Here is a 12,099-nt window from a genome sequence, read left to right on the forward strand (position 1 = left end):
TCTTCCTTTGTCTCTACTACAGACTTAGCAGAGGGACACTGAGGCAGACGTCTAATTTACCCACCATATGTGTGGAAAGTGCCAATTAGCAGGCACTTGTGACCTGTATGCAGGTCAGGAAGCAACAGTTAGAACTGGACATGGAACAACAGACTGGTTCCAAATAGGAAAAGAAGTACGTCAAGGCTGTATATTGTCACCCTGCTTATTTAACTTATATGCAGTGTACATCATGAGAAATGCTGGGTTGGAGGAAGCACAAGCTGGAATCAAGATTGCCAGGAGAAAGATCAGTAGCCTCAGATATGCAGATGATACCACTCTTATGGCAGAAAGTGAAGAGGAACTAAAAAGCCTCTTGATGAAAGTGAAAGAGGAGAGTTAAAAAGTTGGCTTAAAGCTCAACATTCAGAAAACGAAGATCATGGCATCTGGTCCCATCACTTCATGGGAAATAGATGGGGAAACAGTGGAAACAGTGTCAGACTGTATTTTTTGGGGCTCCAAAATCACTGCAGGTGGTGATTGCAGCCATGAAATTAAAAGACGCTTGCTCCTCGGAAGGAAAGTTATTACCAACCTAGATGGCATATTAAAAAGCAGAGACATTACTTTGCCAACAAAGGTCCGTCTAGTCAAGGCTATGATTTTTCCAGTGGTCATGTATGGATGTGAGAGTTGGACTGTGAAGAAAGCTGAGTGCCGAAGAATTGATGTTTTTGAACTGTGGTGTTGGAGAAGACTCTTGAGAGTCCCTTGGACTGCAAGGAGATCCAACTAGTCCATCCTAAAGGAAATCAGTCCTGGGTGTTCATTGGAAGGACTGATGCTAAAGCTGAAACTCCAGTACTTTGGCCACCTCATGCGAAGAGTTGACTCATTGGAAAAGACGCTGATGCTGGGAGGGATTGGGGGCAGGAGGAGAAGGGGACGACAGAGGATGAGATAGCTGGATGCCCTCACCAACTCAATGGAAATAAGTTTGAGTGAACTCCGGGAGCTGGTGATAGACAGGGAGGCCTGGCCTGCTGTGATTCATGGGGTCGCAAAGAGTCGGACACGATTGAGCAACCGAACTGACCTACTGAACTGACTAGCACATGTGAAAAAGTGAAAGTGAAAGTGAATTAGCCCAGTTGTGTCCGATTCTTTGCGACCCCGTGGACTGTAGCCTATCAGGCTCCTCCCTCCATGGGATTCTCCAGGCAATAATGCTGGAGTGGGTTGTCATTTCCTTCCCCAGGGGATCTTCCCAACCCAGGGATCGAACCCGGGTCTCCCGCATTGCAGGCAGACGTTTTAACCTCTGAGTCGCACATATGAGACGCTCAATAAATACATATTTTAAATTAATACATTTCAGCGACTTTATAATTCAGCAATCAAAACATATTTACTATCATGCAAAAGAAAAAAATGTTAATTCCAAGGGAGGTAAATGAAGAATGAAAAAAATTCCTCTGAAGCATATAAAATACCTTTAATAGCCTCTCTAATATTTGCGAATAGTTAGAACCCCTTTCCCCTCATATTTAGAATGCATTGGCACATTTGTTGTTTAAATGAACAGAATTGATTGACATTTGCAGGGAACTTTATAGTTTCCAGAAAACTTTCTCAGATATTATCAAATTCACCCCAGGCTACCTGACAAAGTAGGTTGTGGAAATACTGTTATTTTTACAGAGAAACTAATAACTGGTAGAAGAAAAAAGTAAGGGATTTTCCTAACACTGTCCAGTTCATATATATGACACTGATACAAGCGGAACCTCTTTCTTCCGACACCCAGGTGAGAAGGCTCACAGATGAGGTGTTTCCACTCTGTAAATTCTCAGTCTCCAGGAAAGAACTTGTCTTAACTCCCTTTCCTTGCATCAAAGCAGCAAAATTTATCCTGGTACTCCAGCTCAGATTCCATCTCTGAATGTGCCGACACCCACTATCTGACTTAGCTATTCTCTTCATTTTTATTTTCTAAAGTGTGTTTTCTGCTGGAGCTGACTCTTCTTTCTCCCTAATTAACTTTTATGTGAAAACTCCTCTAGTGATGAAATCGCCTGTGTGTCTCCCCTAACCTGATTGGCGTTTTACTGCACCTGAAGGGAGAAAGCGTTTCTGCTGCCTCACTGCATTATCTTTGCTGAGGGAGGAATTTATAGGAGCTAAGATAACTGCCTTGCTGAGAGGAGATTTATTTTTATCAAACATTTTTTGGTTTTGGCTCAGTTTTGATGCTTGCAGAGGTTTCTACTTGTTGAAAATTAAAATTCATTGCTTCATTTGTGTCATTTTTTAGATTCTACATCTAAGTGATATCATATATTTAGAAAACAGAAATAGACCCATAGACGTAGAAAACAAACTTACGGCTATCAAAGGGGAAAGCAGGGGGAGAGGGATAAGTTAGGAGTTTGGGATTAACAGATACAGACTATTATATATAAAATAAACAGCAGGAGCCTAATTATAGCACAGGGAACTATATTCAGTATCTTGTAATAGCCTATATTGGAAAAAAAAATCTAAAAAAGAACACATACATCTCTATCTACCTATCTGTCTGTCTGTATTATAACAGAATCACTTCGCTGTATACCTGAAGTTAATACAACATTGTAAATCAACTATAAAGAAAGTAGACATGTTAGTGACTCAGTCGTGTCTGACAGTGACCCCATGGACTGCCAGGCTCCTCTGTCCATGGAATTCTCCAGGCAAGAATACTTGAGAAGATTGCCATTTCCTCCTCCAGGGGATCTTCCCCACCTAGGGATCGAACCCAGGTCTCCTGCATTGCAGGCAGATTCTTTCCTATCTGAGCCAATCAAGTATGTGCTGTGTGCTCAGTTTTGTCTGACTCTTTGCGACCCCATGGACTGTAGCCCACCAGGCTCCTCTGTCCATGGGATTCTCCAGGCAAGAATACTGGAGTGGGTTACCATTTCCTTCTCCAAATCAACTATACTTCAATTTTTAAAAAATGCATTGATCCATGATTTTTGGCAGCAAAGCAATATATTAGGATAGACAAAAAATTGGACATTGGAGTTGGATGAATCAGGTTTGAATCAGGTTTGAAACCTGGTTCTGCTGCTATTTCCTTGGCAACCTACTTCTTGAAGCTGATTTTTTTATCTTCTTTGTGGTGGGGATAATAACAATATCTACCTCAAGAGTTGTTGGAATGATTGAAGATAAACGATAAATGTTTTTCTTCTGCTGAGATGAGATGGCAGAAAAGTGCCATCCTCTTCATAGACTGCAGATCAGACCTGTGTGGAGCAGCTTCCCTGTCCCCTCAGCTACATCCTCCTCCCTGCCCCACCCTAGGAGTCACTTTCTGCAATAGGCTGGCCAATGAGGTGTAGGCAGCAGCTTTCTCTGCCCTCTGGCTTCCTTGCATTTGGCTGGTGGGGAGTCCCAGCAGGAGATCAGAAGGGTAGAGGAGAGTGTAATCAAATTTATTCCCTCATCTCTTGCCCTTCAGAGTCACCTGAGGCTAGCTATATCCCAGACAATAACCTTCCTTCTCAAGGCAGCCCACTCTCTGACAGGTTATTGTCTGGGAATACTGACCCACCCCTCTCCTTGTCCCTGTAGCCTGGGGTGGTAAAAACTCCATTACAGCTAGCTCTGCTTACTTCACCATCCTTTATGGACTTCTCTGTCCTACTCAAATCTTTTAAAACAGACTCTTTATGTAACCCTCCTTAAATGATCCTAGTATGAGTGTGTTCTATTTACTCCTGGGACATGAACTGGTATGTTATTCGTTACTGCTTAATTGATAGTATATTTGCCTAAGACTCTTTTATTTGAAGGATTTTAGACTTTTAAGGGAAAAATGTTGTGGTTGCTTGCTATTTGATATTAAGAGGAAAAAAGGTAGTAATGATGGATGGTGATGGTGGTGGTGGTTAGAGCCTAGCATTGTCTCCTAGACACTACTTTATACACATTAGTTCATTTAAACTCAAACACAGACGAATATAATTATAGCCCTTTTTCAGATATGAAAAAAACTCAGAGAGGTTCAGTAACTTACCTCAACCTGCACAGAATTCCACTGGAGAGGTGAATTCTAACCTCTTTGGTGTCAAGGTTCATACTCTTTTACAAGACCATATTGCCTCCTTAGATATGCAGACTGAGAAAGGTCATGGACTCTACAGTCAGTATTCAATTAAATCCCTTTGCATATTCAGATTTCTACAGGTTCTAAATTCCTAAGGGAATGTATCTCTTAATGATGGTCTTTAAATATGTCAAGGCAAATTTGCTAAAAACCTGATTAATTCAGCAAGCCTTATCAGATCAAATCCTTCTTTTTTAAAAATTTGACTGATTAGTTAATTTAAAACCACTGAGTCACTAGTCCACTGTGGCAATTATTCCATGGTTACCCTTAAGGGTATTCAATACTGAATGAATAATTCAATATTTTGAATGAGTTTTTCTCTGATACAGTGTGTAAGCCTCCCAAAGAATTTTACTGATTTTTTTCCTCCTATGTATGAAATATTTAGTTCACAGTTTATATTATTTATCTTCACTTCTTAAATTGATCTAGTGGACAACATAATTTCATATTTTCTGAGCACTCAGGAAATGTTTAGCATTATAACTAAGCAATGAACGTGACTAAATTCCCAGAGGTATAGTAGCTGAGAACTTAGCATTTGTGGGTCCTTTCCACCTTCTAACCCCAACTCCCTTAAAAAAATCCATTCACATTCAAAGTGACCATATTTATTCTAACAACTCACATTTGATTGCACTTTTTTTTTTCCCTCTAATCTCAGGCAAGCATTTTAATCAACCCTAGAAAAAGACTTTTTTTCCTTGGTGCCTTTTGGGTCCCCAAGTTGTATCTAGGTATATTCTTGAGCAATAATAAATGCTATTTCTCTGATTCTGGCTCCAATGTACTGTTGTGGGGTCTCTGGCCTCCTTAAAAACATCTCCCTTTTATTTTCATAAATTTTGAGGTGTGACTCACATGTGTCCAAACAAATCTTTGAGCCTTGAGAGAGCGCTACTGCAGGTAGTCAAGTGAAGGAACCTGTCCGCTGGTGTGGGGTTGGCTGGGTTCTCCTGCTGCTGCGAGCTGGCCTCCGCCCAGAGGCCCACATAGACTGTGCACCCTGGAGTCCTCTCTCCTTTCGTTTTATATGTTTTTTTTTAAAGCACATATGGTTTTTTGTTTTGATTATTTTTTGAGTGTATAATTCACACTATACCACCCTTTGATATTTTTCGGCCATTTGAGCAAAACAAACTCCTTCAGACCTTGCTCACTGTTACTCTTTTCATTCACCCTCAGACATAAGTCTTCTGAGAAGCTTAGAACAAATCTAAGTGATAGAACTACATGCTGTGGTTGGAATCAGTCTATACCTATAATGTCAGAGTTCTTGTGGTTTGGTCAGGACTGTCTGCCTCATCCTCTTTCACTTACGGGAGCTTCTTTCCCGAAAGGCACTTCAGCCTACATACCAATACACCCTATGAGCTTCTAAGCTATGTCCAGATATAGCTGAATGTCAGAAAGGGAACACAATGCATTTAACTATTCTCTTTGCTCTTTCTTCAAAGCTCAAAACGCAGAATCATCTTCTTAGTGGAAGTGAAGAGTAGGCAATGTGGCTATCATATCTTTCTTGTGGCAGCTGCTGTAGAATATTCTTAAGATAATAGTTGCTGCTTGACTAGGTAAACAATTTCTCTCAAGCATTCCTTGGAACCTCTTTAAATTGAATGGGTAGGGAGGTCACTAATTCACTGTAGAGCCACTGGGATGTCTTCCATGTACTGTAGATTATTGCTAGTGTAACAAGAGGCCATGATGCCGTGGTCAGAGGGCTTTCAGATGCGGGTAAGATTCCAGCAGTGAACAAAGCTACTTTAGCGATCCCTAGCAGGAAAATTGAGGAGTCCCTAGCTGTACCAGCCAGAATCAGGACATACGCAAGTCAGTATGCATCTTCATTTCATACGTGTAACTTTAGGTTGTGACTACCATACCTATTTTTTTTTCAGCCACTAGAAATGTAGACGTAAATATTTAATGAAAAGCAGATGGTGCCTGAAATCTCTCACTTACATTTAACAAAAGCTGTTTTGGAAATGTTGCTTGTGTGTACTTTTACGGCTTAGACACGGCACCATTTTAGCCTGTTTTGATGAATAATTGAAGAATTACTGTCCCACTCTAAGACAGCATTTCAAAGTGCATGTGTAACTCATATACTTGATTAAACATTTCCTTGCCTTTCTCTTCAGAATGCCAATTGGCTTTTGAGTGGATAATTGTTGCAGTGAGAGCAGTGACATTGGAAACAACTATTGCCTGTTTGAATTACTTAAAGCACCACCATGAAAAGAAATACCTGTGATTTGCTTTCCCGGAGCAAAAGTGTAAGTACCTTTTGTTTTCATTTATTTTCTAAAACTGTGTACCCACAACTTTTTGCTGTTTTCTTTTGGATTTTAATACTGTGCTTTCATGATCAGACTCGTGAGAAACCCTTGGTTGACTTTCAGTTCTCTAATAGTACATAGCTTATTAACAAATGAAGACTTGTTTGTCTCAGTGGCCTGGTTGACATTTGATGGGAATTCTCTTTCAGCCAGTTTATATGCCTTACCATTCATTTGTATATGCCCACTGGCAAGATATCGGACACCCTGATTTTTAGAAGTATGCATAAAATATAAAAAGTTGAAACTGAAGAAATTTATGTCTTGAATAGCAAACTTCCCAGGCAAGTCCAAAAGGGTAAATTGAACTTACATTACAGGGTACTTCAATCAATCACATTCTGCAAGTTCATGTACTTGATGAAAAATGTGAACACTTAATCAGTGGGTCATCACTTCCATGAGTTTTCTACCCTGGAGTATGTCTCTAATCTCTCTCCTCCTTTAATTTTTTGTTTTATTTTTGATGGAGATTGTCTTATTCACTTAGTGTTCTCAAGGTACCAAATTAGTGATAATTTTTAGATTTCTACTAGTTTATGAAAGAAAGCATGAGGAAACAGAGCAACTCAAAGAAAGCTACACAAGGCAAGGATGAAAGTGGACTGTTAATTTCCATCAGGCAAACTCTAAGAACATATCCCTTTGTTCATTTACCCAAGGGGGAAAAAGGCATCCAAACAGATGTAGTTATGACGTAGGAACATTCATTTGAAGGCATCAGAAAAACCACAAATGCAAACACATTTCTTAGTACAGAATGCTTTTGTGTTACAACCAGTGATTCTTGGTGATGGCCCAAGGCCATCGTTAATTCTTTCTATAGAATTAATTACCATCCAGCTTTTAAGGGTGAGCGATTCAGGAATAATGGAGAAGCAAGTATAGTGCCCAGTAGGGTTTTTAAAAACAAATAAGGATGTACCCAGAAGTGTGCCTGTTTTGGGACTGAGTAGTAACTTTGTTTAATAACCAACAAAGGAAATTCAACAAACTCTGAGGGAATGTCCAGATTCCTTTTTTTATTTTGGTGTTCACATCTATGGATTATTATGTAAAATCAAGGGCCGTGGCATGGAGCCTGGAATTCCTTCTATTATCACACATTTTCTCATTGAGATAGAAGGTGACCTGCATACAAATTACCAAACTGCAAAAACATCTTCCTGTTACTGAGTTTTTCTTAAGTTAAATTTGAAAGCAATCCATTCACATAGTACTTCTTTCTTTTATTAAATTTCAGAGACATGCTACATGAAGAAAATGCATAAAGGCCAAAGAGAATATTTTGGATAATTTAAAATTTATTGTTAAACATTTCCCTGTTCTTTGGAGGAAAATATTCTAAAAGCAAATGATTAATTGAACCGTGACTTTAATGAACTCTGAGTACTTAATGATGCTAGGAGATTTCCTATTTATATTTGCTTAATGCAAAAATTTTCATCTTGGTGGAAAGGCTCATGCTTCCAAGATTAAGAGAATCTGAGTTGCCTACATTTGTCCAAATGTGAACAGTAGAGCTCTCATTTCACTGCTTCTTAGCTTCTTGAAAACCCACTGGCATAAAGAAAGTGCTTCCACTTAATTAAATGACTCTGAGCAAGAGACTAGTGTTATCAGAGAAAAGAGCCAGACTCTTTGCCTAGTAAAAACTTGTCCCTTTAGAATTTTTAAAGTTTAGTTTGCACTGGCTTAAGAATGTCATGCCTGCTTCTTAAGTCTTTGCCATAACAGGGTTCAAAATTGTACACTTAGATATCTCCCATTTTTGGTGAGGAAGTTTTAAAGAATTAATTTGACTTTGGATCCGAGAATGTTTTTCTTTGGCATTATGACATTTGAAAATAAAAGGGAATGTTCTAAGTGTTGAAAATGGCCTCTGCTCCTCCCTGCATGTCTGTGTGTATCTTGTATCTGTCATTGTGAAAACCTAAGGTGCACGAAATGGGAGGGAATAAAAGACCATCTTTATTTATGACAGTCACCTGATTTGTTCTTGAGCACTTGAAGCAGTGTTCATATTTTTCTCCTCTCTTTGAAGACCTGGTGCAGTGTCCATTTTAATGGTGAATGCTCTGAATTCTTCGTTTATTTGGAAGGGATGCATTAAAAATGTTAAATATAAGAATATAAGCAAACCACTTTAACTAACATTTTGCTAGTTTGGGAGGATAAGTTATAGTAGTAGTAGATACAAAAGGGAGGAACTGGACATTGGACAGTGCAAAAGTGAGACATGATCCCAGTGGCTATGACAAGGAGAAGATTCTCCTACAAGTTTTGTGGTATGAGGGACTTATCTCTTTTTAAAGTTTTCAAGCCATCCCTTATTGGACTGGCATTTTATTTTTGCAAATATAATTAAAGTTCTTATATGACTGCTTTGAGTTTTATCCCTCTTAGGGTGCTTAAGGCCACATTTTCCCCCCGGTTTTGGTTCTTTGTCCATATATCAAGGGCATAGCTCAGATTTCTCTCTGTGTTGTTAACCTCAGGAAGTGTCTTTGTCATCTGTTGAATCTAGGGACAATCCTTGCTTGTCTGACTTTTGCTTTAATGGGACTGAACAAGTGACACTTACATGGTAATTACAGAACTTTACATTTTAGTGTAAAACCATTCTATCTCAAAATAATGATTGGAAAAGTGAGGCTTAGTGAGTTATTATTCTCTTATAAGTTTCACAGCAGGAAAATCCCACGTAGAAAAAAGGTTTAATTTTTACTTACTATTCTGAATTGTAATAGATCAACGAATGTCTCTTTAAAACAGGCCTTCTCCTGCCTCAATATGTTTACATGGTGCCTTTTAATTTACTCTGGAGCAGCATTTAGTTGTAGACATCTAGGATTTTTTTCTCCTGCTACCTGCAAAGCATAGCAATTTAGGACAGAAAGAGAATAGTTAACAGAGTTCAGTTGAGTTCAGTTGCTCAGTCGTGTCCGACTCTTTGCGACCCCATGAACCGCAGCATGCCAGGCCTCCCTGTCCAACACAAACTCCCAGAGCCCACACAAACCCATGTCCACTGAGTCGGTGATGCCATCCAACCATCTCATCCTCTGTTGCCCCCTTTTCCTACCTTCAATCTTTCCCGGCATCAGGGTCTTTTCAAATGAGTCAGCTCCTCGCATCAGGTGGCCAAAGTATTGCAGTTTCAGCTTCAACATCAGTCCCTCCAATGAACACCCAGGACTGATTTCCTTTAGGATGGACTGGTTGGATCTCCTTGTAGTCCAAGGGACTCTCAAGAGTCTTCTCCAACACCACAGTTCAAAAGCATCAATTCTTCGGCACTCAGCTTTCTTCACAGTCCAACTCTCACATCCATACATGACCACTGGAAAAACCATAGCCTTGACCAGATGGACCTTTGTTGGCAAAGTAATGTCTCTGCTTTTTAATATGCTGTCTAGGTTGGTCATAACTTTCCTTCCAAGGAGTAAGAGTCTTTTAATTTCATGGCTGCAATCACCATCTGCAGTGATTTGGAGCCCCCCAAAATAAAGTCAGCCACTGTTTCCACTGTTTCCCCATCGATTTCCCATGAAGTGATGGGATCAGATGCCATGATCTTAGTTTTAGAATATGTTAGAAAATTTTATAAAGATGCTTATAGTAACAACTCTGTTTTCATTTATTTTTTTGGATATAAATTTATTTATTTTAATTGAAGGTTAATTACTTTACAATATTATATTGGTTTTGCTATACATCAACATGAATCTGCCACAGGTATACACGTGTTCCCCATCCTGAACCCCCTTCCCTTCTCCCTCCCCGTACCATCCCTCTGGGTCATCCCAGTGCACCAGCTTTGCTACAGTAGTCAAGACTATACCCCACCCCATTAGTGACCTGAGTTAACTCTATTGACTCTTTTAATCCATTGGTTACGAAAGGAAAGGAGCCATTTACAGTGACCCCAGCATCAGTTCTGTGATTCAAGTTTTCCTTGACATTTCTCCAATGAAATATTAGTACAGTATGACTCTCCTAAGGTTAAAAATTTAACACTTGAAGCTTGTAGTTCTGTTGAAAATTATCTTTAAAGTAGTAGATTTACTAGTCTTTGCTTTCAGAATAATAATCATTGTTTCCGAATGTTAGGTTCCGGCATTTTTCAATATGAATATACTTTCACTGATCTAGCTTTTTATTGTCTCTCGAGTACAAGGGAGCTAATGTGATAAAGTACAGCAATCTCCAAAGTGGGCTTCAAAAGGAATATATAAGTATTTATATTTATACTTACTTTTTAATGTCATCTGTTTTCAAAATCAATATAGTTTAGAGATCACTGGTATGGTGAAAAGAAAATAGTTGTTGAGTTCAGAGATGTGGAATCAATCCCCAGATCCACTGATGCTTAAAGATCTGATTATTAGGAGATTACTTAATTTTTTTGAGCCTTAGTGTCTGTATCTGTAAGTTAGAAAAAAAATCATACTGAGGTGAAATCACGTAATAGTTGTTTGATAAATTCTATGTTGAGGTTTGCAGATGCTTTTTTATAGCTATAGGGCAGAAATGGATCAAATGGAAATGCTTGGAAATGAAGCCAGTTCCTCTCATGAAAGGGGTTCAAGTATAGCTTCCAAGACCAGTTAGGCAATACCTATATCATGTTAAAGATTCAGGCATAAAATGGGTGGTTATACTAGGTGAGAGTTCTATTTCCAATCAGTTACATGGATTCTGGTCATGTTGTACCCATTCATAAACTGAATTGAAAATCAGTTTCCAAGTAAATTCCCAAGAATTGGGGCGAAGAGTATATTATCAGCTCAGGCTGCCATCACAAAATACTGTGGACTGGGTGGCTTAAACAAGAGAATTTTATTTCTCACAGTTTTGGAGGCTGAAGTCTAGGATCAAGGAGCTGGCTAATTTGGTTCCTAGTGAGAGCTTTCTTCCTGGCCTTCTCACTGTGTCCTCACATGAGAGGAAGAGGGAGCAAGCTCTCTGGTGTCTCTCCTTATAAGTGTACTAATCCTATCATTAGGACCCCACCTCATAACCTTATCTAATCCTAATTACTCCCAAAGGCCACACCTCCAAAATCATTACATTGGTAGTTAGGATTTCAAATATGAAATTTGGAGGGCACAGCATTTAGTCCATAACAATGAGTTTGGTTTATTATTTATTTGTTTATTTTTTATTTTTTAAGGGATGATTTTAATAAGTCACTGTATATTTATGCCTAAAGATTCGCAACCGATATTCTAGAGTCCACATGTTCTCTCAACTAGACAACACTGAAAATTATGCAGTTAACATGTTTTTCTTCATTTCCTATTTTCTAGATTTTATGTTGTGGGTACTCAGTGATGATTTCTGAGGTTCTAATCAGTAATTCATAGATCTTAGGGGATAATTTTAATTTTACTCAAAAATATATTTCCTCCCTTTACTATTTCCATTTTGCTTATTTTATATTTTTTGTTCTCAATATCCAATCCAGTAACATAAATCTCCAAAGTTCCTTCTCCTTCCAGTGGGCTTACCATTTGACCTAACATTTTAGAGGTTTGTAAATTTCAGACCTGATTATCTGAGCCCCAGTTCTATTAATGCCTCTGCCATTATACTCACCAGAAGTAAAAAGTA

General features: G+C 38.8%; 1 protein-coding gene across 4 annotated transcripts in view; it reads left to right on the forward strand.

The window, feature by feature from the left end:
* Window positions 1–12,099, forward strand: part of PDE4D (phosphodiesterase 4D) — a 1,582,769-nt gene that overhangs the window by 319,053 nt on the left and 1,251,617 nt on the right. For all 4 annotated transcript variants that reach the window (XM_042233629.1, XM_060400411.1, XM_042233630.2 and 1 more), the window contains one exon: window positions 6,286–6,420. In XM_042233629.1, the coding sequence (XP_042089563.1) occupies window positions 6,379–6,420 (42 nt within the window). In that variant the 5' untranslated portion in view covers window positions 6,286–6,378. The remainder of the gene's footprint in view (window positions 1–6,285; window positions 6,421–12,099) is intronic.

Source organism: Ovis aries, chromosome 16, assembly GCF_016772045.2.
Source record: "Ovis aries strain OAR_USU_Benz2616 breed Rambouillet chromosome 16, ARS-UI_Ramb_v3.0, whole genome shotgun sequence".
Classification (NCBI taxonomy): Eukaryota; Metazoa; Chordata; class Mammalia; order Artiodactyla; family Bovidae; genus Ovis; species Ovis aries.